This window comes from Manihot esculenta, chromosome 11 (assembly GCF_001659605.2).
Source record: "Manihot esculenta cultivar AM560-2 chromosome 11, M.esculenta_v8, whole genome shotgun sequence".
Classification (NCBI taxonomy): domain Eukaryota; kingdom Viridiplantae; phylum Streptophyta; class Magnoliopsida; order Malpighiales; family Euphorbiaceae; genus Manihot; species Manihot esculenta.
Genome location: NC_035171.2, coordinates 3,121,869 through 3,148,128, shown reverse-complemented (window position 1 = coordinate 3,148,128; position 26,260 = coordinate 3,121,869). Strand labels below are relative to the sequence as shown.

Genomic DNA, 26,260 nt, shown 5'->3' with positions numbered 1-26,260 from the left:
ACACACACATATTTACTTGGGGTTAAATTAATTTATTTTGATTATAATAACACTTATTTATATTTTAGTTATCAATTTTTATTTTATTAAATATAAAACTATGAAATAAAATATAAAAATTAATTTTTATCAGAAAAGAACCTATAAATTATATTATTTGAAATATCAATTATTATAATTAAATAATTTCTATTTTTTGAATAAAATAACTAGATATATATTGCAAGAAATCATTAGTTCATATACGATGAAATATAATTTTTGCTAAAAATTTAGTCTTAGGGTTTAAAATAGTTCAAATGAGGACGATTATCCAGAAATCATTAGTTTACCTGTAAGATTGAGTTTGACAATCAGTAAAACAACTGCATAATATAATCGATATCATCTTCCTAATATGGATAGAAAAAAAATAATTAAAAAATAAAAAAACAAAACAAATGACAAACAGCAGAAAAGAAAATGTGGGGAAGATGATTGTTGAAAAGTTTCAATGGCTAAGAATGAAACACAACTGCCCATCTTCCCCAGATGTTATATTGCAGGGAACTCTTTCGGATTCATAGTGCATTTTTGCAGCACAACGCCGATACACACCATCCCTGCTATAGAAGGCGAAATCAGAAACATTCAAGAAGAAAAAAAAAATTAGAAATCAGATTATCAAACCAAGAAGACGATTTCGACGGCTTAGTCGAGGAGTTTTGCGAGTCTTATATAGAAGAAGACAGCCGCTGTTACCGAACGCTAGGGTTTTTATGGCGCTGCACCGCACTGCACCCTTTTGCGCAGTGACTTAAATACCCTTGCCACCGCGCACTGGGCCGATAACTATAGATAAATACAATTTTGAGAGTTCGGCCCAAATGCTAGGGCAAAAAATGTAATATTTTAAATGGATTCAATATTTTATAATTATTTTAATATATTAAAATATAAAAATGGTAAACTTTAAACAAATAAAAACTCTTACCTTTTAGTATTATAACATTGTTTAGTATAGAAAATTATATTTTTCAGTTAAATACTTTTTTAAAAAAAATGATATTTTTTTATTAATTAAATAAAACATTGTTATAGATTAAATAAAAAATTAAAAAGAAAAACTAACTTAGAATTGAAAAAATTATTTTTCTTTGAACACATCAAACAATAATAATTTTTCTTAGCAAGTTGTGAAAAAACAAAAAGGTTTTGAAAAAGGTAATGGCCTTGAAAATGGAGAATGTAGCTTGCATTTGTGTTCATATAATTATATTTATAATTATTAAATATTAATATAATATTTATTATTGCATATTTAAAAGAATTAAATAAAATATCTATACTTTACAGACTTGTAGTAATATATAAAAATAATAAAAAGCATTCGGATGAAAAAAAATCATAATGGTTCTATTTATTATTTACAATAAGTAATTAAAACTAACTAATTAATCCAATTACTCTATAATTTCTATCATAATATAAGATAATTATAATGCTAGAACTTATTAAGTATTATATTTATATTTACTTAATTTTTTATAATAATTAAAAATTAACTTAATAAAACCAAAATCATATTTACAATAGGATTTTGAATTTGAATTCCCGATTAGAATTTACTGATTTAGCTAGAGTTTTATGCTGTGTTGGGCATTGGCCTTTTGTTAGAGCTAGGAATGCTAGCTATTTGTATTTGGATTTTTGTACTTGCGCATTGGGCCTACTCTTCCCATTTAAGCAAAAAAAAAAAAAGGAAAAAAACACTTCATGAACACATCGAGAACAAGAAAAGTACTGCGTGCAAAGGGGAACTTCATGACACTTCATGAACCCATAGACACCATTTTTCTTTTCCACGTTAAAGCAAGTATGATTTGCATCAACAGAAAATGGTAGAAATCATAGCAAATGGAAACTTGCTGGCTTGTTATGATGCATCAAGAACAGCATGGACTGTTCGCTTTGGCTGTTATCAGAATACGCATTTTCTCACCACCAAGCTTTGTACAGAAACGTAAATGTATTCCAAGAAAATCAAAAAATGTACCAGTATCAAATCCCATATAGAAAATCTTTGTATTATGTATTATAAAATAAATCCAAAACGTTCAAACTTGAAATACGCAAACTTAATTAATAGACCGGAGCATGAATACACATAAATTAAGAAAGCATAGCTGGAGTTGAAAAGAAAAAGGCAATGGACCTACACAATCAACAACAAAAGTAGGGGGAAAAAATCACTGTTTTGTCCTCACAACGTTATTTCCCAGCAAAATCATTAATGCCAGTTCATGGCCAGCTGCAAGCCCAAACCAGAAATCAGCATTTGACAACCATGAAGCTAAGTCGAAGAATTAAGAGCCTACAGGCCTTGATCAAGGAGGTAATCACCCAGCCTCTCTACAACCATGTTGCACTGTCCTGCTGTCATTGGTTCATCATAAATACCAAAAATGAGAGCTTGGTTCGTTTTCTTCACAGTGACGCCACCGGAACCCTGTAAAATGATTGTTAACGTATGAAGAATATGGAATTTCATCTGCAGACAACGTCTGTATTCACAATGTATTCTGCGATTTTGAGCTCTTCATAAAGTAAATGTGATATCGTGTTATGCACTAAATTGTAGCATAATATAAAAGCCTAAAATTTAACAACTGCCACATAATTCAGACTAAATATAGATCAATATAACAATGAGAATAAATAAGAAACCCAATTATCGAAACAATTAAACACCTTCTTTCCGCGAATCACGGGTTTTTTGCAAAATTAGGGTCGGGTGAATATAATTTTGCCGATTTGGAGTCGGCTAAAACTTATTTACCGATTTGGGGTTCGCCTGTCACTTGGCAGGCGAAAAGAGGACCTAGCGCCAAGCCCGACCGCCTTTCAAAGAGGCGCCACGAGATTTGTTTTTTTGTTTTTTTACATTGTGGCCTGGCGCCACTCCAGGCCACAATTTAGTTTTTTATTTTTAATTATTAATATATTATAATTAAATATTTATATTATATTAATTTAAAAATATTATATTTTTATAATAATAATTTTTTTAATAATTTTAATGTTGTAATATTTAATAGATTTTATTATTAATTTTTAAATAAAAAATTACTGATATTATATAATTTTAAAGTTTAATTTTATTGTAATTAGATGTATAAAAATAATTCGATTGTGATTGAAAGTATAAAAATAATTTATCGTATAATATATATTTATATAGTGATAAATTTTTTTATTATTTTAATAAATTAATGTATTAATACTATGATTAAATAGTATGAGTAATCTTATATACATTTAATCACATAATAATATTATTTAATAACTCTCTAAAGTATCAAGGCAAATTAAAAATAGTTATTATATTTTATAAAAATATTTTTAATATATAAGAGTTTAATAATAAAAGACTGCACATAAATAATATTTATAATATAATATTATCGTATACAAGATCACTTTATTAAATTTTTTATAATATACATTTATCCAATAATAAAATTTTTTATTATTTTAATAGATTAATACAGTAATTCTGTAATTAAATAGTACCGGTAATTTCGTACACATTTAATATTATTTTATAACTCTGCAAAGTACTAAAATCAGTTATAAATAGTTATTGATGATCTGAGATCCAATAGAATAGGGTTTTTGTATTGAATAATAAAGCTTAAAACATTCTGAGGAGGGGACTCCTCTTTTATACATTGTCTTGCTTGCTGGTGACGTGTAAAGGTCTCTCCAGGATTGGGCCACGCGTCTCTGCCATACAGATTCGGGTGTACTAGGGTATCAGCTGCCTGTTACATGCGTAACGGCCTCTGATTCTCCTCATGCGTACGTTCGAGCGGATCTGCCAGGCTGTCTGGTGAGTACTGTTCTGGACCCCGGGCTGGGCCGAGAGTTGGGCTGGACGCTGGGCCTGAGAGGGGTCTGCTGGTCAGGGATCAGACTGGACTGAGTGAGGAAGCTTGGTCGAGCCCGGCCCGGAAGCTGGAATGAGCCAGGCTTGTTGGGGGGTATCAAGTGCGTGGGCCTCTGTATCATGGGCCTTTGGCTGCGGTCACGCCCCTGTTCTGGGGTGAAGAAATCCAGCGGTCATCAATTGCCCCTTCACCTTCTCGGGAGTTATTGCTCCAACTGCCGAGGGGGTGAATATCAAGAACCATCATGGCCGCGCCTGTTCGTGTCCAGGTGTCTTTATAATACTCTTTCATTTTTTTGTCTTTGCGCAGTTTCTGAATCTTATCTGCTCTTTCCTCTTTCGGACTTTTCTTTATTCTCCGCGTTCTCGATTATTTTTGCTTTCCTGTCATTGTTATCTGGACATGTCTTTTCTTTCTTTTCTCATGAACATCTTCTAAGGATTCTGACAGCATTAATTGAGAATTCGGCTCTGCCTTGTCCTGCAAAACATAAACTTTTGGATATATATATTAACCTCACCTCTTTACCATTCCCAGGCACTTTGTTGGAACAGAGAGATTTTCTTATTTTATCTGTGAAGGATCCATTTGGTGCCTTCTTCAAGCGGACGAAGGCGAGCTTGATATTACATTGCTGTGTTGCCCCAGGAATTTGTTTTAATCTTACTTTTATCATCTCGACGGAAAATTGTGCTAACTTATCTCTGTTTTGGGACTCTTTCGTAGTACCTGAGACGAAGATGAGTCAATTCAAAATTTCAGAGGAGTGGATGTTACCTCTAAGGAGTTTGAATGTTGCTTTGGGGATCCGTCTGGTAGGGCGGTCGATGGGTGGGACCGTTCGGCAAGTTGCTGAAATTGTTTTGCCCAGATCTTCTGGCCGACCTCCCCCGTTGCTGCCTTCTTTGGATATGGATGGAAGGGGCTCAAGTGCTCGGTTTGTTGTTTTCTTTGATGTGAAGCACCAGTATTATTAGTTTCGTTGATGTGAAGTACCAGTATTACGCGAGACTGAGATCTGCTACACTCAGTCAAGCTTCTGCTGGTACCTTCACACGTTAGCCCGGCGATCCTCCTGAGGTCGTAATCTGAAGCCCATGTTTTTTTATGCGTGATATACACACAGCATATGACATGTGAGTTTGTCACGCGTATCATACTTGGGCAACCGAATGCCGACCTACAGAGGATCCATGGGAAACGCTTATGAGGATTAACTTCTTGGCTTTCTGCAGCTCTTTCTGCCAAACTCACATATCGAGCTGCGAGAGTTTCTCCGAACCGAAGACCGAAGTAGTAGGATAGGTGATAACGATGTAATTGTTGATGATGATGTATATGGTTATGTAAATCCTTTAAGGATAGTCTTTTGTCCCGTAGTGTAGGCCTTTGTAACGTGCTGTAATGTGCTTTTCTTTTAATGAAGTTCTCGTTTTCGTTCATACTTGAGTTGTTCTTTCTCTACCATGGATGGAGTACTGAAACTGCTTTTCTTCGTAGCTTTAACTGAAATTTGTTTTTTCCGAGCTGAACTAACTGTATTCGTGAGCCGGACTTCGGATCTATTTAGCCAACTGGGCTTTCGTATTTCCAAACTGGGTTGTCGGACCGATCTATGAGCTTGGTCTCTACTTAGATGAATTGAGCTTTGAGTCTCCTTCATCCGGGCTCTCAGGTGCGTTGTCCGAGCTAGACTAGCCGACCTGAGAGCTCTGTCTTTCGCTTAGTAAAATGAGCTCTGGGTTTCCTTTAGCTGGCCGGGCTCTCAGGTCGTGTTGTCCGAGCTGGACTGTTCCGACCTATGAGCTCGGCTTCTGATGAGTTGAACTCTAAGCTCTCAGCTCAGTATAGATCCGAGGTACCCTTGTTTTAACAAGTCAAACCTTATATATTCTATGTGATGAGTAGGTCTAACCTTGGTGAAGTGATGAATCTTGTGGGTTAAGTTGTCTTGGCTGGAGATCAGGTCTGAACAAGTTGGGCTTGCCTGGGCCTTTAAGTGATGGGCTATCATTGTGGACCTGGCCCTTGGTAGATGTAGACAAGCCCAATCGATCATCCTTTTGCCCCTTTACCTTCTCTCCGGTTATTACTTAACCGTTGAGAGGGTAAACTTCGAGAGCAATTAATGATCGCGTCGCTCCAAGACAAAACTGTTCAGATCAACGTTCCGTCTCATCATTGCCTTTCATTTCGAATTCCTTCTGTCTTCCGAAGAAATTAGCTCTCTTCTGCTCTCTGTCTTCCTGCGACTCCCTTTGCGTTTTTCACCTTATTGTGTTCTCAGGTACGCTCCCTTGTTCTTCAATGGCAAGTTCAAAGCTTCCTGATGTTGTTAACCTTGAGTCGCGTATTACGTCTTCCAATATAACTGATTACATCTCCCGGAGGCTTCTAGATACTCCGTTGTATTTTATTCGAGCACCTCGTCCAAATGAGAGGATAGTTCTTCCCTACCCTCCCCCTCCTGGTTTAGTGGATCCCCAAGAGGGTCGTAGCATAGTGTTTTTCCTAAAGCAGAGAGAATTTGGTCTACCATTTCCTTTTTCCCCTTTCTTTGTTGAGGTCTTTGAATACTTTGGGGTAACTCCTCGAATGTTATCCCCAAATTCCATTTTATTCATGTCCTGTTTCGAGTCTATCTGTCTGTGTTGGGGTTTCACACCTACGGCCTGTCTGTTTGTTACTTTTTTCCGCCTGGTTAGGGCGAAGCAAAACTTCTATTACTTTTCCCCCCGCAATGGGCTATCTCTTCTTACGGGCTACAAGGATTCTATAAAGGGGTGGATAGAGAATTTCCTTGTGGCGGAGCTGAAACTAGGGTCCTGCCGATCGTGGGATGTGGGCCTAAGTTGGGGGGAGATCTTTCCGAGCTGTAATGATCTGCCCAAATTGAGTCTTATTGAGCAGGTTGGGCTGCTTCGACTGACTTCCGTTGAGAGGAAGTATGATGTCGAGAAGTGTATGTTTGCGGCCAACCTTAGGGATATCCAGGACACGGGTATAGTGCTTTGTCCGGCTATTCTGTTTCTTCGTTGTTAAAAATATCAGATAATATGTTGAGTCTGTATAACTTCTTATTTTTTGCAGCTTCTGAGGTTAAAATGGACGGCATCAAATTCCCCAAGAACCTTGAACTGTCTCGGGAGAACATGCACGCAATTTTTGACGCCTTCAGGGATGGGCGTTCTGTAACTGAGATTGCTATAGAACTAGCTCAGGTCGCTTCCTCCGAGAAGGTCAGCCGGCCTTCTGGTAAAGCTTCTTCTCGAGCTTCCAAGCCGAGCTCTTACAGCACTAAATCAGCTCAGCCATCTAGCCGTGGTGGGTTGAGCTCAAAGTCTACTGAACAAGTGGGACAGGGTGCTGCCCATTCTACTGAGGAGGTGTCAAGGGGAAAGTTTAAGTCCTCTGCTGAAGACAAGGAGACCTCTGGGACGGGGATGGAGATCATCCTCCTAGGGGGTCAAAGTCCAGAGGTTTCTGGTGAAAGTGCCCCTGCCCCTGTGAGGACTGAACCTGAGGGTTCTGAGGGCATTCCAGCAAAGACCGGAGGCAAGCGCCCAGCCTCTTCTGGAAAATCTGCCTCTTCTCCTGTCCGGAAGAAGTCCAGGGTTGCAACAGGATCTTCTCCAGCTCTTCCTCCCATTGGGAAAGGGAAAGGTGTTGCTGCTGACCCGTTATTGCCTTCTCCTGGCAATTCTCTAAAGACGTCGGGTATTACATCCGAGTCTCCGGGCAGTGCTGTTGCCGACCTTCTTAGGGAGCAAATGTTTGGTGGAGCCACAGAGGCCTCGGATCCACGCCTTCTTGCTCTGACCGGCCTTTTAGCCAGCTTTACCAAGGAGCAAGCATCCTTCCAATCTCGCTCTCGTGAGGAGCTCGGATCGTCCATTAGGGAGATGCTTCTAATGGTAAGTCATTTTTCCCCCCCTCCTTTCAGTTTGCTTTGTTTCTTTTTCCTGATGGTTGCGTTTTCATGTTAGGTGACGGGCCTCTTTATGGAGGTGGATATCCGTGATCGCTCCCTCCGGGAGTCCGTAGATCGTCGAATTGAAGAGGCACGTCTGGAGGAGAATATATCTGCCACCAGTGATGCGAGGGGCAATTTGGTAGCTGCTCGGGAGCAGATCCAGTCCCTCCAGGTGGAATTGCATTCTGCGTTGGAGGCCCTCAAAAAGGCTGAAGAGAAAACAGCCGAGACGGCAAAGCATACCTCGTCCTTAGAAGATGAGTTGTCTCGGACTCGTAATGTTCTCCAGGAGGCTGATGAGAGAGCAGCTACCTTGGAGGTTCGCTGTAGAGGAGTGCTAGAGCAGCTGTCCTCTATGACAGAGGCTCTCAAGGAGAGAGATGAGGCCGTTAGCCAGAAAGCTGAAGTCCAGCGCCAGTTTGATGCCTTAAAGGCTGATCTCGAAGGACTTCAGACTCATCTGGAGGAAGTAAAGGCTCAAAGAGAGATGGCCTTAGCTCGGGTGCAGGTCCTTGAGCAAGAGTTGAGCACAAGCTCTGACCGTATCAGAGACTTGACTTCCTCGGCTGAAGAGTTCGACCTTCGCCAACAACAGCTGAAAAATGAAGTCAGAGTTTTGGAACGTAAATGTTTAGCCCTGCTCGAGGTGGTAAAGTATGCCGAAGGGAAGGCTCAGCTGAAGCGCGATCAGTACATAGCGGAGTATCAGGAGTCTGATGAGCTAAAGGGTAAAATTGAGCAGGCCTATGAAGCTCATCTTCAGGACTACAAAGATTCTTCTGAGTTTGAGGAATTTGTAGCCGAGGCTTGTGAAGAACATCTTGATGAGTATAAAGCTTCTAGTGAAATGAAACAGACTATCTTTGATAAGGCCTACCGCATGTATGTAACTGGCTACAATCGCGGTTTAAGAGAAGCTAGACAGGCTCCTGATATTCCTTTGGCCAAGCTTCGTAGGCGCGAAGTGGACTCAGATGGCGAGTCAGTGCTGTACGGGGAGGATGATTTCCCTTTGCCCCGAGGAGATTGCCGGAGGAAACGAGATCGGCCAGCTGAGTCTTCTTCAGAGGGATCCGAGCTAGGGTCGGAGGAGGACGATCCTGATTCTGTGAAAGAAGGCCTTCATCCTAGGTCAGAAATTGCCCCTACTATTGAGAGCTCTGGTCCAAAGGATTCCGAGCTTCCTTCAGTGGTGGCTGTAAATAGAAATAGTGAGGGTGTTCTTATTGATGTAAGTCCTTTAAGGACTATTCATCCTCCTTCCTCACCGGAGAAATAAATTGTAATAGTTATTAATGGAATATTAGTTTCCTTTTTGTTTTTCATATTCTTTGACATGTATTTTTACTCTTCGTATGTGTAATGTAGGCTTCATATGTTTATTCAGAAGCTCTAAATTAATCTTAAGTTGTGAGTTCAGCTCTTAGCTGTCGTCTGAGAGATCAATTTTCGTACCCATTTGATGGCAACTGTCATGCTAGTTTTTGACTTCTAGTCCTTCTTTCTTCGTTGTGACTTTGTATATTTATTTTAAATAAACTGATTTAGGCTTTTGATTATAGCCTTAGTATCCTCCTAAGGATTTGTGAGTTCTTCTATGGAGGGAGCTCGGCCTTTGTTTTTGGCTTTCGTATCTTGATCTTTTGAAGAAATGAATCTATCCGAGCTAGGAGCTCGGTCTTGGGCTTATCGGTCCGAGCTGTGAGCTCGACTTTTTTTTTTTTTTTTTTTTTTTTTTTTTTTTTTTTTGCAGCGCCGGACCTCTCTATGTTTGTGAGGTCGGAAATATAGTTTTGTAAGTTGTTCCTGCATAAAGTTATGGAAATTTTCGTTTTTCGGGGATCCCTAAAGTCCTTCACCAACTAATCTTACCTTCAGGAGGTCTTACGAGATCCTGGCTGTGCCGGGGTGACCTTGGGGCCTCACCGGCTATCCTTTATTTTGTTTTTCCGGGAGTTCTACGGGATCCCGGTCTTCTTCTTGACTGAGGTCTCTATGTCTTAGGGAGGTTTTCTTTTGCCAGGAGATCTTGGGGATCCAGGTCTTGTAATTCCGGGACGACCTATCCTGGTCTTGTAATTCCGGGACGACCTTGGGGATCCCGGTCTTCTACCTCCCGGAGGTCTCTATGTCTCAAGGAGGTCTTCTTAGTGCCAGGAGATCTTGGGGATCCAGGTCTTGTAATTCCGGGACGACCTATCCTGGTCTTGTAATTCCGGGACGACCTTGGGGATCCCGGTCTTCTACCTCCAGGAGGTCTCAATGTCTCAAGGAGGTCTTCTTAGTGCCAGGAGATCTTGGAGATCCAGGTCTTGTAATTCCGGGACGACCTATCCTGGTCTTGTAATTCCGGGACGACCTTGGGGATCCCGGTCTTCTACCTCCAGGAGGTCTCAATGTCTCAAGGAGGTCTTCTTAGTGCCAGGAGATCTTGGGGATCCAGGTCTTGTAATTCCGGGACGACCTATCCTGGTCTTGTAATTCCGGGATGACCTTGGGGATCCCGGTCTTCTACCTCCAGGAGGTCTCTATGTCTCAAGGAGGTCTTCTTAGTGCCAGGAGATCTTGGGGATCCTGGTCTTCTGCCTCACCGAGGTCTCTATGTCTCAGTAAGGTTTTCTAGTGCCAGGAGATCTTGGGGATCCTGGTCTTCTGTTCGGGAGATCTTGGGGATCCCGGTCTTCTACCTCCAGGAGGTCTCTATGTCTCAAGGAGGTCTTCTTTCGCCAGGAGATCTTGGGGATCCTGGTCTTGTGTCCGGGAGATCTTGGGGATCCCGGTCTTCTACCTCCAGGAGGTCTCTATGTCTCAAGGAGGTCTTCTTTCGCCAGGAGATCTTGGGGATCCTGGTCTTGTGTCCGGGAGATCTTGGGGATCCCGGTCTTCTACCTCCAGGAGGTCTCTATGTCTCAAGGAGGTCTTCTTTCGCCAGGAGATCTTGGGGATCCTGGTCTTGCATCCGGGAGATCTTGGGGATCCCGGTCTTCTAGTTTTGTTCTTTCTTTTTCAAAGAGAAGTAACATTCTTAATGGAGATAACATCATTGCGTAAAGAATGGCGTTATTTTATTTATTTGTGCCTTTCAGAGTACAATATTTTTCTTTACATATATGTCAAGGGAAGTACCTTTTTAAGTGCTGGATGTTCCAGGCGTGGGGCTCGGGGTTTCCTTGCATATCTTCAATTCGGTATACCCCGGGCTTAACCACTTTTGTCACCTTGAATGGACCTTCCCAGGTCGGTGCTAGCTTGCCTGCGGCTGCTCTTTTTCCTGTAGCTTCCAAGTTTCTTAAAGTTAGGTCTCCCACCTTTAAGCTTCTTTCTCTGACCTTTTGATTATAATATCTTGCCGCTCGTTGTTGATAAGCAGCAGTTCGGACTTGTGCTTCTTCCCTAACTTCTTCAAGAGCATCCAGGTTGCTTCTTAACTTGTCCCCATTGGTGTCCTCACTGAGAAATTGAACTCGATGAGTGGGGATCTGTAATTCAACTGGAACTACGGCCTCTGTACCATAAGCGAGTGCGAACGGTGTTTCCTTAGTGGGTGCTTTGGGAGTAGTTCGGAGTGCCCATAGGATACTATTGAGTTCTTCTGCCCAGTTTTCCTTTGCACCGTCCAGCCGCTTTTTTAATCCTTGGAGGATTGCTCTGTTAGTGACTTCCGTTTGACCATTGGTCTGAGGATGGGCCACGGAGGAGAACTTATGCCATATGCCCATGTTCGTCGTGAAGGTTTTGAAGGTGCTGCAGTCAAATTGTCTGCCGTTGTCTGAGATAAGCACTCTAGGTATGCCAAATCTGCAGATGACATGCCCCCATACAAAATCTATCATTTTTCTGGCTGTGATTGTTGCTATTGCTTCTGCCTCTGGCCATTTCGAGAAGTATTCCACAGCCACTACTACAAATTTCCTTTGCCCCGTAGTCTTGGGGAAAGGTCCCAGGATGTCAATTCCCCATTGTGAGAAAGGCCATGGACTGGATATGCTTGCTTGAGGAGTGGCAGGGGTCCTGATGGCATTAGCAAATCTCTGACATACGTCGCACCTTCGGACAAACTCTTCTGCTTCTTTCTTAACAGTAGGCCAGTAGTATCCTTGCCTGAATATTTTGTTAGCTAATGTCCCTGCTCCCTCGTGAGCCCCACATAGGCCTCTATGTATTTCCTCCATTATCTTTGCAGCTTCTTCCGGACTCACACATCGGAGCCATGGGCTGGACTTCCCCTTTCTGTATAAAGTTCCCCTTATTACTTGGTAGTTGGCAGCTCGAGCTGCTATCTTTCTGGCTTCGTCTTTGTCTTCAGGGAGTTCGCCCTTCTCCAAATATTTTAGATAGGGGCTCATCCACGTTGGGTTCTGATCCACTTGCAGTACCGTGTTTGTCTTTTGGAAAGCAGGTGTGCGGATATGCTGTATGTATACTTCGTCAGGGAGCTGTTCTAACTCTTCTTTGGTCAATCGACTAAGCAGGTCTGCCTCCTCGTTTTCATCCCGAGGTATTCTTTGAAATCTGACAATAACTCCCCGCTCTGTGAGCCCGGCTTCTATAGCTTTTACTTTATCAAGATAGTTCTGCATGATGGGGTCTCTGGCTTGATATACCCCGGTTACCTGGTTGATCACCAGTTGAGAGTCACTATTTACTTCGAGGTCGGTTACCCCTACTTCCGAGGCTACCAACATCCCATTCGCCAAGGCCTCGTACTCAGCCATATTGTTAGAAGCCTTGAATTCTAACCGTAACGCATAACACACTTTGAAGCCCTCCGGCCCCTTAAGCATTATCCCTGCGCCGCTGCCCTCAGATCCTGATGCTCCATCTACATATAGCTTCCAGCTAAATTCTTGGGGAAGCTCTCGCTCTCCTTCCTTTCTAGGCATCTCCGAGGATGATTCTTCCTTCTCCTCGTTGAATGAGCATTCTGCTATGAAGTCAGCCAGCGCTTGAGATTTTATTGCTGTCCGAGGTCGGTATTCCAGACAGTAGGGGCTGATTTCCACGGACCATGCTAACATCCGTCCTGAAGTTTCCGGCCTACGTAGGATCTTCTTTAAGGGTTGGTTCGTCATCACAACTCCTTGGTGGCCTTCCAGATAAACTTTGAATTTCCGGACTGCTAACAACAAGGCATAAGCCAATTTTTCAATGTTCGAGTACCTGACCTCAGTGTCTCTAAGTACCTTGCTGATGTAGAAAACAGGTTTCTGCTCTCCTCCTTCTACCCTTACTAGTACCGCGCTGATTGCCTGTTCTGAGGCTGCCAAATATATCAGAAGCTCTTCCCCTTTCATGGGACTGCTGAGCACGTGAGGCGAGCTAAGATATTTCTTAAGTTCCGCGAAAGCTTTTTGGCAGTCTTCCGTCCATTCGAAGCTTGGTACCTTTCTCAACTTTTTGAAGAATGGTAAACACTTTTCTGCTGACTTCGACATAAATCGGTTAAGTGCCACCACTCTCCCGGTTAATCTCTGGACGTCCCTTACGCAGGTCGGCTCTGGCATATTCAATATGGCTTCTACTTTCTCCGGATTAGGCTCAATGCCTCTTCCACTCACCATGTATCCCAAGAACTTTCCTCCCTTGATGAAAAAAGCACATTTTGCTGGGTTTAACTTCATTCTGTATTGATCTAACACCCCAAATATCTCCCTTAGATCTGCTATGTGTTGTTGAAAAGTTGAACTTTTAACCACCATGTCATCCACATACACTTCTACATTCCTGCCAATCTGGTTCTTAAAGATTTTATTCATTAATCGTTGGTAAGTTGCCCCGGCGTTTCTTAATCCGAAAGGCATAGCTTTGTAGCAGTAAGTCCCATCTTCAGTTATAAATGAGGTTTTCTCCTCATCCGACTTCTCCATTGGGATTTGGTGATAACCAGACATAGCATCCAAAGAAGACATATAATCAAATCCGGCCGTTGAATCGACCATTTTATTAATATCGGGGAGGGGGTAACAATCTTTGGGGCAGGCTTTATTTAGGTCGGTAAAATATATGCACATCCTGTATTTGCCATTGGCTTTTTTGACTAACACAGGATTTGCCAACCATTGTGGGTACATTACTTCCCTAATAAAGCCTGCCTCTTCTAACTTCTGCACTTCCTCCCGGGTGGCTTGCTGTTTTTCTCTTCCTACTACTCTCTTCTTTTGCTTCACTGGTCTGGCCTCGGGGAGGACATTCAATCGGTGTGTCATCACTTTGGGGTCAATTCCTGGCATGTCTGAGGGCTTCCATGCGAAGGTCGACGCGTGACCTCGGATCAGAGTCATGACTTCAGCTTTTTGTTCTTTGGTGAGGTTGGCGTTAAGACTGAAAACCTTGCTTGCATCTGCTCCTGATAAGGGGAAGGTCTCCAATTCTCCGACTGGCTCTGTCCGGGCTTCTTTTGTTTCATCTCTGACCTCCAGAACTTCCGAGTCGAGTGCTTCTCCAGTTGAGCTCGGTTCTGTTACTGTGGCCAAGTATACCGCCCTTGCTTCTTCCTGGCTCCCGAACCATTCCCACTCCTTCTTCCGTTGGAAACTTAAGTGCCAAATACCTGATGCTGGTGACAGCTTCAAAGCTAAACAACGCCGGCCTCCCTAAAATCGCATTATAACTCAGTGGGAGTTTAACCACCAAAAACACCTCATGATGGGTGCGAGCTCTGGGTGCTTCTCCCAAGGTAAGGGCCAGCTTCACCTTCCCTTCTACAAATACCGGTGCTCCTCCGATCCCTTTGATGGGTGACTGGTCCCGAACCAGCTGTTCCTCCGGGATTCCCATCTGCTGGAAAACCCGATATGGCAATAAATTGACCTTACTCCCATCATCCACCAGAACCTTCTTCACCCGAAAATTATGAATGACTGCTTCAATAACAAGCGCGTCATCATGGGGCATCTGAATGCCCTGTGCATCTTCTGAAGAGAAAACGATGGCCATGGGTGAGTGTTCAACGATCTGCATGACCTCGCCATTGCTGATCTCTCCTTCCCGGTTTCTCTTCTTTCCTCGACGGCTCATCCGTCCTCCAGTTCCTCCAACAATCATATTAATAGTCCCACTAGACCCATCATTCACTGGTCCAGCTCCGGTTCTCCTGGGCATCTGGGCTGCCGGATTGGGCGGAGGCCTCTGCCCCTCCGGTTTCTTCACAAAATTTTTGAGATGCCCCCTTTTTATCAATCTTTCAATCTCCGTGATTAACTGAAAACAGTTATTTGTATCGTGGCCATGTGTCCGGTGGTACTGACAATACTTGTCAGGATTCCTCTGATCTGCTTCCGACCTCATGGGTTTAGGCCACTGGAGGAACTCCTTATCCTGGACTGCCATGAGCACTTCGGCTCTGGAAGCGTTGAGGGGAGTAGGCTTCTCAGGAACCCAAGGGGGGAGCACTCGTGGTTCATGAGCCCTGGGAGGAGGGGGGGGCCTTTGATCCCTTCTTTCCCAGGCCTGCTTATATGGCTCAGGCCTCTTCCTACGCTTCTTCTCGTGTTTCTCCAGCCTTCCTTCCTCCGGGGCTTTCTCTTTTCCTGCCACCCCTTTAGCAAATCTACTCGTTACTAAGGCGTCATCCTGCCTTATGTACTTTTCCGCCCTCTTCATCAACTCGGCCAGTGAGGTCGGAGGTTTCCTGCTCAAAGAACCAAAGAACTCGGCAGAGGTTATTCCCTTTTGCATGGCCTCTACCGCCCTTCCTTCGTCGAGCTCGGGAATCTGCAGGGCCTCCGTATTGAAACGGGTGACATACTCTCTGAGAGATTCACCAGCTTTTTGCCTAACTGTTTCCAGATAGCTTGTCTTCCTATCTGCTGGCACCCCGGCTACGAACCGGCTGATGAAGCGGAGGGCAAGGTCTCCAAAACTTTTAATGCTTCCGGCCTCCAGGCTGTTGAACCATGCCCTCGCTGGTCCCGAGAGCGTTGTTGGGAACACCTTGCACATCAGAGCATCTGACAGAGTTTGCAACTCCATGAAGGTCTTATAGTTCATGACATGTTCTCTCGGGTTTCCAGCCCCATTATAGGCTGCCATCGGCGGCATCATAAACTTTTTGGGAACAGTCTCCTGCTGCATTACCTTTGAGAAGGGAGAAGAAGTAGGCAGGGAGGTTTGGCTTTGGTCTTTCTTACCTAACTCGGCGAGGAGCTGTTCTCTCAGTTTCTTCAACTTTTGGTCCACCTTCTCGTCTTCTGGGCTGAGTTTTTTCTCCAGGTGGTACTCCTGCTCCTCTGCTTCAGTTCCCGTCCACCCGGTTAGTTCGGCGGAATAGTTATCCACCTCCTCATTTTCTATCATCTCTCTCGCCCTCCTCCCATGGATTCGGGCCTCCGGTCCTTCCTCTTCGCCGGCTCTTCTCCCTCTTTCTTCAGTATCGCGGCTGCTGGTTTGAAGACGGTCAGGTGCAGGTCGGGGGTCATTGGTTTGAGGTTCCTCCACAACCGGAAATGTATTTGCTGGGGTGTTGAGGCCTCTTTGTTGCATTATCTGCCCCAACCAGTGGGCTGTATTCTGTAACTGGAAAGCCATGTTTTGAAGATCTTGGTTAGACAAGGTGACAGCGGGAGTGTTCCCTGCCAAACTTGGCGAGGGATTAAGAGGAACATGTGTTTGGTTGTTTAATGCCGTAGGACTAGAAAAGGAGAATTGTTGCCCCTCTTGGGCAGAGTTTAGGTCATTTGGGACGTTAAGGTTACTTTCTTGGTGATTAGCCATCGTGGATCTCAGTGGGTTTCTTTAAGAGTGAAAACTCCGGTGATGAAAAGATCTCCGTCGTTTCCCACAGACGGCGCCAATTGATGATCTGAGATCCAATAGAATAGGGTTTTTGTATTGAATAATAAAGCTTAAAACATTCTGAGGAGGGGACTCCTCTTTTATACATTGTCTTGCTTGCTGGTGACGTGTAAAGGTCTCTCCAGGATTGGGCCACGCGTCTCTGCCATACAGATTCGGGTGTACTAGGGTATCAGCTGCCTGTTACATGCGTAACGGCCTCTGATTCTCCTCATGCGTACGTTCGAGCGGATCTGCCAGGCTGTCTGGTGAGTACTGTTCTGGACCCCGGGCTGGGCCGAGAGTTGGGCTGGACGCTGGGCCTGAGAGGGGTCTGCTGGTCAGGGATCAGACTGGACTGAGTGAGGAAGCTTGGTCGAGCCCGGCCCGGAAGCTGGAATGAGCCAGGCTTGTTGGGGGGTATCAAGTGCGTGGGCCTCTGTATCATGGGCCTTTGGCTGCGGTCACGCCCCTGTTCTGGGGTGAAGAAATCCAGCGGTCATCAGTTATTATATTTTATAAAAATATTTTTAATATATAAAAATATTATAAAACTTAATAATAAAGAAATGCACATAAAAATATTTAGAATTATAATATTAATCTGCTATTAAATTTATACAAAATTATTTAATTGAATTAATTACTTAATTTATTTATTTTTTTAATAAATTATAAACAATTTATATAAAATATTTAAAATTATTATATTATTTTGCTATTAAAATATTTAATTAAATTTATTATTTTTGATAAATTATAAATAATTAGGTGATCACATATAATATTTAATCACAACATAATTTTATTCTATAATTCTAAATAACAATTTAATAAAAAGTAAATTTAATTTTTATAATTTTAAATATTCATATTAATTAGTTTATTTATTTATTTTTTATTAATTATTTAAATTACAGTATAATTTTATTTTATAATTTTAAATAAAAATACAATAACAAATAAATTTAATTTTTATAATTTTAAATTTTCATATTAATTAATTAATTAATTTTTTTATTAATTATTTAATTTAATACTCTTATATATATTTAATTATTAAATTAATATAATATAAATATTTAATTATAATATATTAATAATTAAAAATAAAAAAATTAAAAAAAAAGAAGAAAACAAGCTTCTCACGTGCCAGACGCCTCTTTGAGAAGCGGCCAGGTCTGGCGTCTGTCAAAAAAGCGCCAAGTCCTCTTTTCACCTGCCACGTGGTAGGCGAACTCCAAATCGGTAAATAAATTTTAGCCGACCGTAAATTATCAAAATTATATTCGCCCGATCCTAATTTTGTAAAACGCCCGCCAATCACAGCTCCAGCCTCTTCTTGGATCACCATGTACTTTGTGCCACCAAGGTGCAAACCTGTTGGTGCAAGGGATCCAGGTTCATCAAAATCTTTCATGATGGCCGCAACCTCTGCTGGCTTAAACTGGAAAAGCCAACATATGAATCAGCCAATGGCGGGTAACAATTCCATATAAAGCAATTACCAGACAAAAACCAATAAACCAAACATTCTCGCCTTAATTCAAGCTATTTAAATCAAATTTTATTTGCCGTTACCAAATTCTGAATCAAATGGGAAATAATCCGAATTAATGGCTCAGTAAATGAATCCTTCTCAAATCAGGTTACAAAAAGCACATTAGACGATTTCTTCCGAGGCTTTAAATCAGAATCCACGATTCGTGCAGCTAATTTCGGCTTGATTTAAAGGAATAGCAGAGAGGGAGAAAGATAAAATCCGGCGCTGTTTTAGTTTTTTGAATTGGATAATTTATTTATTTAATTGCTTGGTTTTTACTTTTTCTCATGCTACTTCAATTTCTAGTTTAATTGTTAATTTATTCAGTGCTTCACATTCTGGGCTCTAATGCATTGTTTGTCTTTCTAAGATTATCCAAGTTGTAGTGAACGAGAGAGAGATCTAGACAAGATGGGTAAAGCTACAAGGTGGCTAAAAGGCTTGTTGGGGATGAAGAAAGATAAAGGAAGAGATAATGGTGGTGACAGTTCAAGTTCAATTTCAAGCGAAAAGAGAGCGAAAACAAGATGGAGTTTTGGCAAATCAGGAAGGGATAACAGTGTGATCCCTCGTTATAACCTTCAGGTGAAAGATGCTGCCTGGCTCAGATCCTACATTGCTGAGACTGAAAGAGATCAGAACAAACACGCAATAGCTGTGGCATCTGCGACGGCTGCAGCGGCCGACGATGCAGTGGCTGCAGCACAGGCCGCGATGGCGGTAGTGAGGCTGACCAGCAATGGCAGAGGGACAACGTATGGTAGCGAGACAGAGAAGTGGGCTGCAATCAAAGTTCAAACCGTTTTCAGAGGCTTTTTGGTAAGCAAAAGTAGGGCTTTATTTAAAAAATTTTCTTACTGATAAGTGGGTGGTTTTGACAGAGTAATTTTCAGCTTTTTTTAATTTTCTTTTTTCATGGGTATGATTCAGATCAAGTTCAAAAGTTGATACTCTCATCTGGGTATTTTTAGATTTTTGCAGTTTCTGCTCTGCTTTATTACAATTGTGTGTTTTTTTTTCTTCCTTGTAACAAAATGTTTATAACATTGTGGAGGAAATTGTATAAATTGCTTTTATGTCTACTCGTGAAAGCTGGAAACACACACCAAGGGTAATTAATGAAACAGTGTCAGTACTACATTTTTTCTGAGAAAAGTAAATTTAGCTTTTAGCTTTAGTTACTTTTCTTAAATCTTACTCTCTCAAAAGCTGGAAACACTGATTCAAATGTTTTTTCTTTGGTCCCCTCTGTTTTGGGATGATTGCTAAGTCCTACTTCAACTCGTCTTTTCTTTTTCATCTGCTCTATGAACTGCTCCATGAGAAAGCTGTGTTTGTAAGGTGTTCTGTAAATTGACTCTTTAATATTCTTAATGGGTTTATTTGGTTAATCGCAGGCTCGAAAAGCTCTTCGAGCATTGAAAGGATTGGTGAAGATGCAGGCACTTGTTAGAGGCTATCTGGTCCGAAAGCAGGCTGCTGCAACTCTTCACAGTATGCAAGCTCTTATAAGAGCTCAAACTTCTGTTCGATCCCAACGTGCTCGTCGTTCTATAAACAAGGAGAATAGATTTCAACCTGAAAACCGACCACGAAAATCAATTGTAAGATCCTGTTTTGCAAACTTGTATGAAGTCCAATCTTTTTATTGAAGAAATGGGTTCACTTGGTTTCTTTTTTTAACATTTTCAGGAAAAATTTGATGATACAAAAAGTGAATTCCACAGTGAGAGGCTGTTTGCATCTTATGAATTTGATGAAAGCCCAAAAATAGTTGAAATCAAACCCAGATCAAGATCTCGTAGAGCCGCTGCAGCATTATCAGAATATGACGACGGAGTACCTTACTCATCACCTCTTCCATGTCCAATTCCAGCTCGAATCTCCATACCATATTACAAAAATCATCAAGATTTTGCAAACTCTGTCAGGTCGAATGCCCCTGCAACGCCAGCCAAGAGTGTTTGTGGAGGCAGTTTCTTCAGGCCTCACTCAAACTTCCCTAATTATATGTCCAACACAAAATCCTTCCAAGGCCAAATTGAGGTCTCACAGTGCTCCAAAGCAGCGGGCGGAGCCAGGGCCAAAGAAGAAGCTTTCGCTCAACGAAATAATGGCTGCTAGGAATAGCATAAGCAGTGTCAGAATGCACTGATCATGTTCCCAAGCCGTTGAAGGTTTAGATATTTGATGGGTTCTGTTAAACAAAGACATCCTAAGCTTCTCTTCTCAACTAAGGTTGGCAGTTAATAGCTAGGATTGATCAAAGTTTGGTCTGTGTAAATTACTTAGAAAATGAAATGAAAGCTTTTTTTTTTTTTTTTTTCCTTGTTATGTTCAATTCTGAGCTTGGATTTGAAATCAAGAATTGCAAAATTTGCATCTCCTCTGCACAGAATCTCTGAATGTGGACTTTTATCGTTTTTTGATGTATCTAATTCCCAAGATTAAGGATCAGATATGGATTTTTCAAAAATAAAATAGAACTTTTCCACGTTTTTTGATGTATCTAATTCCCATGAACACATAGACATCATCTTTCTTTTCCACGTTCAAGCAAGTATGATTTGCATCAACAGAAAATGGTAGAAATCATAGCAAATGGAAACTTGCTGGCTTGTTATGATGCATCAAGAACAGCATGGACTGTTCGCTTTGGCTGTTATCAGAATACGCATTTTCTCACCACCAAGCTTTGTAGAGAAACCTTTAAAGAAGGGGACGTAAATGTACTCAAAGAAAACCAAAAAATGCACGAGTATCAAATCCCGTATAGAAAATCTTTGTATTATGTATTATAAAATAAATCCAAAACGTTCAAACTTGAAATACGCAAACTTAATTAAGAGACCGGAGCATGAATACACATAAATTAAGAAAGCATAGCTGGAGTTGAAAAGAAAAAGGCAATGGACCTACACAATCAACAATAAAAGTAGGGGAAAAAAACCACTGTTTTGTCCTCACAACGTTATTTCCCAGCAAAATCATTAATGTCAGTTCATGGCCAGCTGCAAGCCCAAACCAGAAATCAGCATTTGACAACCATGAAGCTAAGTCGAAGAATTAAGAGCCTACAGGCCTTGATCAAGGAGGTAATCACCCAGCCTCTCTACAACCATGTTGCACTGTCCTGGAGTCATTGGTTCATCATAAATACCAAAAATGAGAGCTTGGTTCGTTTTCTTCACAGTGACGCCACCAGAACCCTGTAAAATGATTGTTAACGTATGAAGAATATGGAATTTCATCTGCAGACAACGTCTGTATTCACAATGTATTCTGCGATTTTGAGCTCTTCATAAAGTAAATGTGATACCGTGTTATGCACTAAGTTGTAGCATAATATAAAAGCCTAAAACTTAACAACTGCCACATAATTCAGACTAAATATAGATCAATATAACAATGAGAATAAATAAGAAACCCAATTATCTAAACAATTAAACACCTTCTTTCCGCGAATCACAGCTCCAGCCTCTCCTTGGATCACCATGTACTTTGTGCCACCAAGGTGCAAACCTGTTGGTGCAAGGGATCCAGGTTCATCAAAATCTTTCATGATGGCCGCAACCTCTGCTGGCTTAAACTGGAAAAGCCAACATATGAATCAGCCAATGGCGGGTAACATTCCATATAAATGTGCTAAGGAAAAAAGAAAACAACAGATCAGAGAAAAAAAAAATCCAAAAGGTTAAATTATAAAAATAGATCCTCTAACAGGAACAGGATTAGTAAAATAAAGACCGTTTTGTTTTTATACAGTAACAACCAGATCCAATCCAAATCTAGAAAAATTAAAGCAATTACCAGACAAAATCCAATAATCCAAACAATCAGATCAGGATAAAATAGAATCATAGAGAGAGCCTAGACCTGAGGGAAGCTGGAGCTCTGGGCCCAAACACTGCCATCGTGACCGATGATAGCGGCGGCCGTGAGATGGTGGCCGTCGATGTCGCACATAAGGTGCTCATCAACGTAAGTTTGCCACGACATTTTCGACTAATCGTAACCGTCTTCAATTTGTTTATTTTCTTTTACGTCGTGCAGTTTGAAAGCTTATGGTTTGAAGAAGAGAGGTATATATAGTGATTTCAAAGGACAGAGAACGTGTCCACGTGTTAAGTAGGTTCCACAGAAGTATTATTGATGATGGTGGTGTCTGACTTGTGATCGGATCTTGGCCGTGTGTTTGAACTTGATTGAATGAGTGCCGTTCACGTTCTCCTTGAGTTTAACGGAGTTTCTTTTGCGTATGAATGCTCAGACAAAAGTTTCAATATATGTATACTTTATTTTTATATATATGCTATTATCCTGTAATCTTTCAATTAATTATTATTTTTATTATTTAAAAAAAATTATTATTTTTATTATTAATATTAGAGATGAGGTGAACCGTAAGAGCAGAGAAAAAAAAGGATCATACTCACAATTTACAGTTACGCAATTTAGAAAATTAAATTAAATATTAAAAATAAATTACGAGAAAATTTGGCCGCCGGTTCTTCTCGGCCTCCATCTCGTTCCATTGTGCTAGCTTGAAATTTTATTTTATAAATTTCTAATATCATTAATCAATTTTTCGGACTGATATTCTAAACCAGACCATAGAATTTGAAGATGGTTAAAAAATGTGAAGTAGGTCCACCGAATACAGGAAAGACAATAACTTGTGGTGCTTGCTGCTTGGTCACTAGTCATGTTTTACATCACATCTGGTCTCAGGAATCTCTTTATATCATTATTCATTGTCCGACCTCTCACTCTTCACTTCCACTAAATGTCACGCTTTCCTTTACCAAATATGCATAAATATAATCCATGGAAATTTTAATCAAATTAATTTCATTGGAAGTTTTATTCATTGAAATGAAGTCGAATACAACTCACTAATACAAATTAACTAATGTAGTACATTGGATCAGGCAACTTGAACGTTCGATTTCCTGTATTAGTACCCAAGAGATCGCTCCATTGATCACCAATGTTTCCAATGATTCTGTAACCATTCTTCTCAAGCTTTGCCCTTTCGCTTGATTTGTAGAAAACTGCTGTTTTTCCTGAATAAGAAGATGACCTGCAGTGCATGCACCCACCAATTTTTCATTTACAGAATCAAATTAAATCACACTTCATATACGTAAATAATTATATTATTACTTGAGTATAAGCTTCAGCCATGAGCTGTAACCAGCCTTCTTCAGATTGTTGGCTGTGACAGTTCTCTGATCTTCAGTTCTTCCTGTAATGAAGACAATTTTGATTCCAAGAGATCTTAGTTTCCTGTACAGTTTCAAAGACTCTGGCAACGCTGGAGCTTTGCCTTCCAGAACCCATTTGTTGAACAGTGTTGCATTGAATGGTTGTGCCCTGAAATCTTCTCATCATTATTATCCAAATTTTCTTTTTCTACATTTAAAATGAGAAAATTAAGGATTACTGCTAATTACCTAAAACATATATATATTAAAATACATTTTTATTGTTTTAAAAAATCAACAAAAAAAAACCATTCTTTATATTTTAGCATTGTTATTTTTAAAATATAAAAAAAATAAAAAGCGAGAGACAATTTAAAATTAATGGTAATAGTTATAAGATTTAAAGAAAGTATTTTGATCATCTGACATGCAGAATTATTTTATATAATTAAAAATATAATTTAATTGATTATTTAGCTTATCAACGAAATAATGAACCAATCAATCAAATACGTACCCAAATCCATGGGAAGCATAGTAGGGTAAATTTGAAAGTGTAGTCTCATCAATGTCAAAGATCCATATGTCATTGCCGTCCCCGGCCAGCTTGAGGCTGGCGGCATAGAGAAAAGCCTCGTCGGTGACGGCTTTAGAATCTTCTCGATATTGTTGGCCTAACATGTAATGCCCTACATAACCTTCACATTCCCCAGGAACTGTTATCCATCCAACGATATTGTTAGTTTCAACACCAAGACGCCAACTCAGGCAAGTTATGCCAGGAAGATGGTCGCCGGCCGCCCCGGATTGGGGGCGAAGAAGGTGGATTTGATGGAGGAAGCTGAGTTCTGAGGCGTGGGAGTGGGAAGTTACAGTAGTTGCTGCTAGGAATAGTAGGAGGAGCAAAAATGCCATAATTATACGGCGATTTTTGGAGGAAAAAGGAATAATTTAGACGATGAAATGAAAATTTTTCATTTTCTTTAAATAGGATGATTCATGGTATATGACCTTAGATTTGCGTTGAAATTACCTGCATGCCTGATTATGGTGGACCGCGCATCACTCTATAGAAACTATATCCACACGTGTGTAAAATTCGTTTCTATATATTCAACGCTATAGTGATACATTGTATGATAGCTATTGTGTTTTGGTTGTGCTTCTTAAGCCGCCATCGGTTTGAAAAATAAAACGACAGCCCTTTGTTTCTTTCAAATTGCCACCGCTTTTATGGCTATTTTACCATAATGCCACCACTTGTGCTATTGCTCAGATTTTGTTGGAAATTACAAGAGTGGCAACCTTTGTTTTTGTTGTTCAATGGTGCCCTTGATTTGTTCTATTTACGAGAAACCATAATGAGATATATGGATATTATATATTTTTTTCAGAATTTATTTTTATTATAATTAAAATTTGAGAGTTCCCGATTATCAATAAGCTAAAACTATTAACTTGAATGTTAGGTAAGAAAAATAGAAAAAAAAAAAAGTAAAATTGAAAATATGAACTAGGTTTTCTAGAAAAGAAAATGGAGTAGGGCGGATATTATATGACAAAGCTTTCTTTCAAATTAAAAAAGGTTGTAATCCAAGAGTTGACCCTTACACCCACACCCACATCCACATCCCCACTTCCCACAATTTTCTCTCGTCCCTTCATAGTTGGTTTTGAGTTTTATTTTTCCTTTTTAATTCTTAGTATTGCTATATAGCTTAAATTAAGTCGTTTCAAAACCAAATGTATTTATTACAGCAATCGTATTATAATTTTTATTTATTTTTAAATTATTATTTATTTTTACATTATATTAACATATAAATTTACTATTATAATTCTATTTAAATTCATTTTATTTAAAAAAAAATTAAAATCTCTTTTAATATTTAATAAAATTTAATATTTTAAAATAAATATAATTAAAAATTAATAAAAAATAATTTTTTAATACATAAAAAGTAAAATTATGAGATGAAAAAAATATATTTTTATTAATATACGGACATGTTTCATGACTAAAATACTTCTAAAAAAATTAAAAAATATAAATTAAAAAATAACAAAATGGCTAAATAAAATGGCATGGTGGCAATTTCGATTAAAATTAATTTGTATTCATTGATAAAATTGAAATAAATTTTAAAATTTTAATTTAATTATCCTAAATTGAAAGTTTAGAAATAAACGTAAATCAAACCATAAGTTTAAAATATTTAAATTGATCGGCGAAAATAAAAAGATAAATTATTTATTGCATTAGTTAAGTTTAATGAAAAATTTACTAAAATATCCTCTTTGAGATCACTCAATTTGAGTGGTATATATTTTTGTTTAATTTTTTTTTTCTTACATGAATATTAATTCAACGGGTGAAATCATGAATCATCCATCCATTTCCCAAGGAAGAATTAATTTGTTACAAATGGTAGGAAAAAAATCTTAAATTTTATTGCGATTTAAAAGTAATCTGAAATTTTAATTATTTTTCCTAAAAAAGTTTATTCAGTATCTCAAATGAACTATCATTTTTGGTTATGTACAAGTTATGACAAGCATCTACTTTGCTCTCAAAATCTTTAATTTAGCACCAAATTTATAAATAAAAAATATAATAATATAGATACCTTGAATTAAATTTAATTTAAATTTAATATAATATCAAATATTAAATTTTTTATAAATATTTTACGCTTCAATTTAATTCTAAACATAAAATATATTAAATATTCTGAAGGTAAAATATATTAAATCTCATGTTAGTTTGTTCTTGAGCACTCCTCCCTTCATCCCTTCAACACTAGTTTTAAATGATTTAAATTTGATCCAAATTTAA

The 26,260-nt window shown here is 39.7% G+C and overlaps 3 protein-coding genes, 1 non-coding gene and 1 pseudogene across 4 annotated transcripts; 2 read left to right on the top strand and 3 right to left on the bottom strand.

Moving 5' to 3' along the window:
* Window positions 1-460: 460 nt before the first annotated feature.
* LOC122725232 lies at window positions 461-609 on the bottom strand. Its single transcript, XR_006352702.1, has one exon. It is a non-coding gene; the product is annotated as a small nucleolar RNA snoR135 (small nucleolar RNA).
* A 1,287-nt stretch (window positions 610-1,896) lies between these two features.
* On the top strand, window positions 1,897-9,303 carry LOC122725131 (kinesin-like protein KIFC1). Its single transcript, XM_043961873.1, has 6 exons — window positions 1,897-2,002; window positions 2,262-2,374; window positions 7,151-7,525; window positions 7,916-8,475; window positions 9,034-9,133; window positions 9,271-9,303. Exons 1-6 carry the CDS (start codon window positions 1,897-1,899, stop codon window positions 9,301-9,303), a joined length of 1,287 nt encoding a protein of 428 aa, XP_043817808.1.
* Window positions 9,304-18,466: 9,163 nt separating this feature from the next.
* Window positions 18,467-20,540, top strand: LOC110626067 (annotated as a pseudogene).
* Window positions 20,541-20,990: 450 nt separating this feature from the next.
* LOC110626068 (profilin-3) lies at window positions 20,991-22,285 on the bottom strand. Its single transcript, XM_021771805.2, has 3 exons — window positions 22,094-22,285; window positions 21,669-21,806; window positions 20,991-21,426 (listed from the first exon to the last, which is right to left on the bottom strand). The coding sequence occupies exons 1-3, from the start codon at window positions 22,214-22,216 to the stop codon at window positions 21,292-21,294; spliced, it is 396 nt and encodes a 131-aa protein (XP_021627497.1). The 5' UTR covers window positions 22,217-22,285; the 3' UTR covers window positions 20,991-21,291.
* A 769-nt stretch (window positions 22,286-23,054) lies between these two features.
* On the bottom strand, window positions 23,055-24,396 carry LOC110626986 (stem 28 kDa glycoprotein). The gene is made up of 3 exons (XM_021773199.2): window positions 23,942-24,396; window positions 23,384-23,593; window positions 23,055-23,300 (listed from the first exon to the last, which is right to left on the bottom strand). The coding sequence occupies exons 1-3, from the start codon at window positions 24,337-24,339 to the stop codon at window positions 23,123-23,125; spliced, it is 786 nt and encodes a 261-aa protein (XP_021628891.1). The 5' UTR covers window positions 24,340-24,396; the 3' UTR covers window positions 23,055-23,122.
* Between the last annotated feature and the right edge of the window lie 1,864 nt (window positions 24,397-26,260).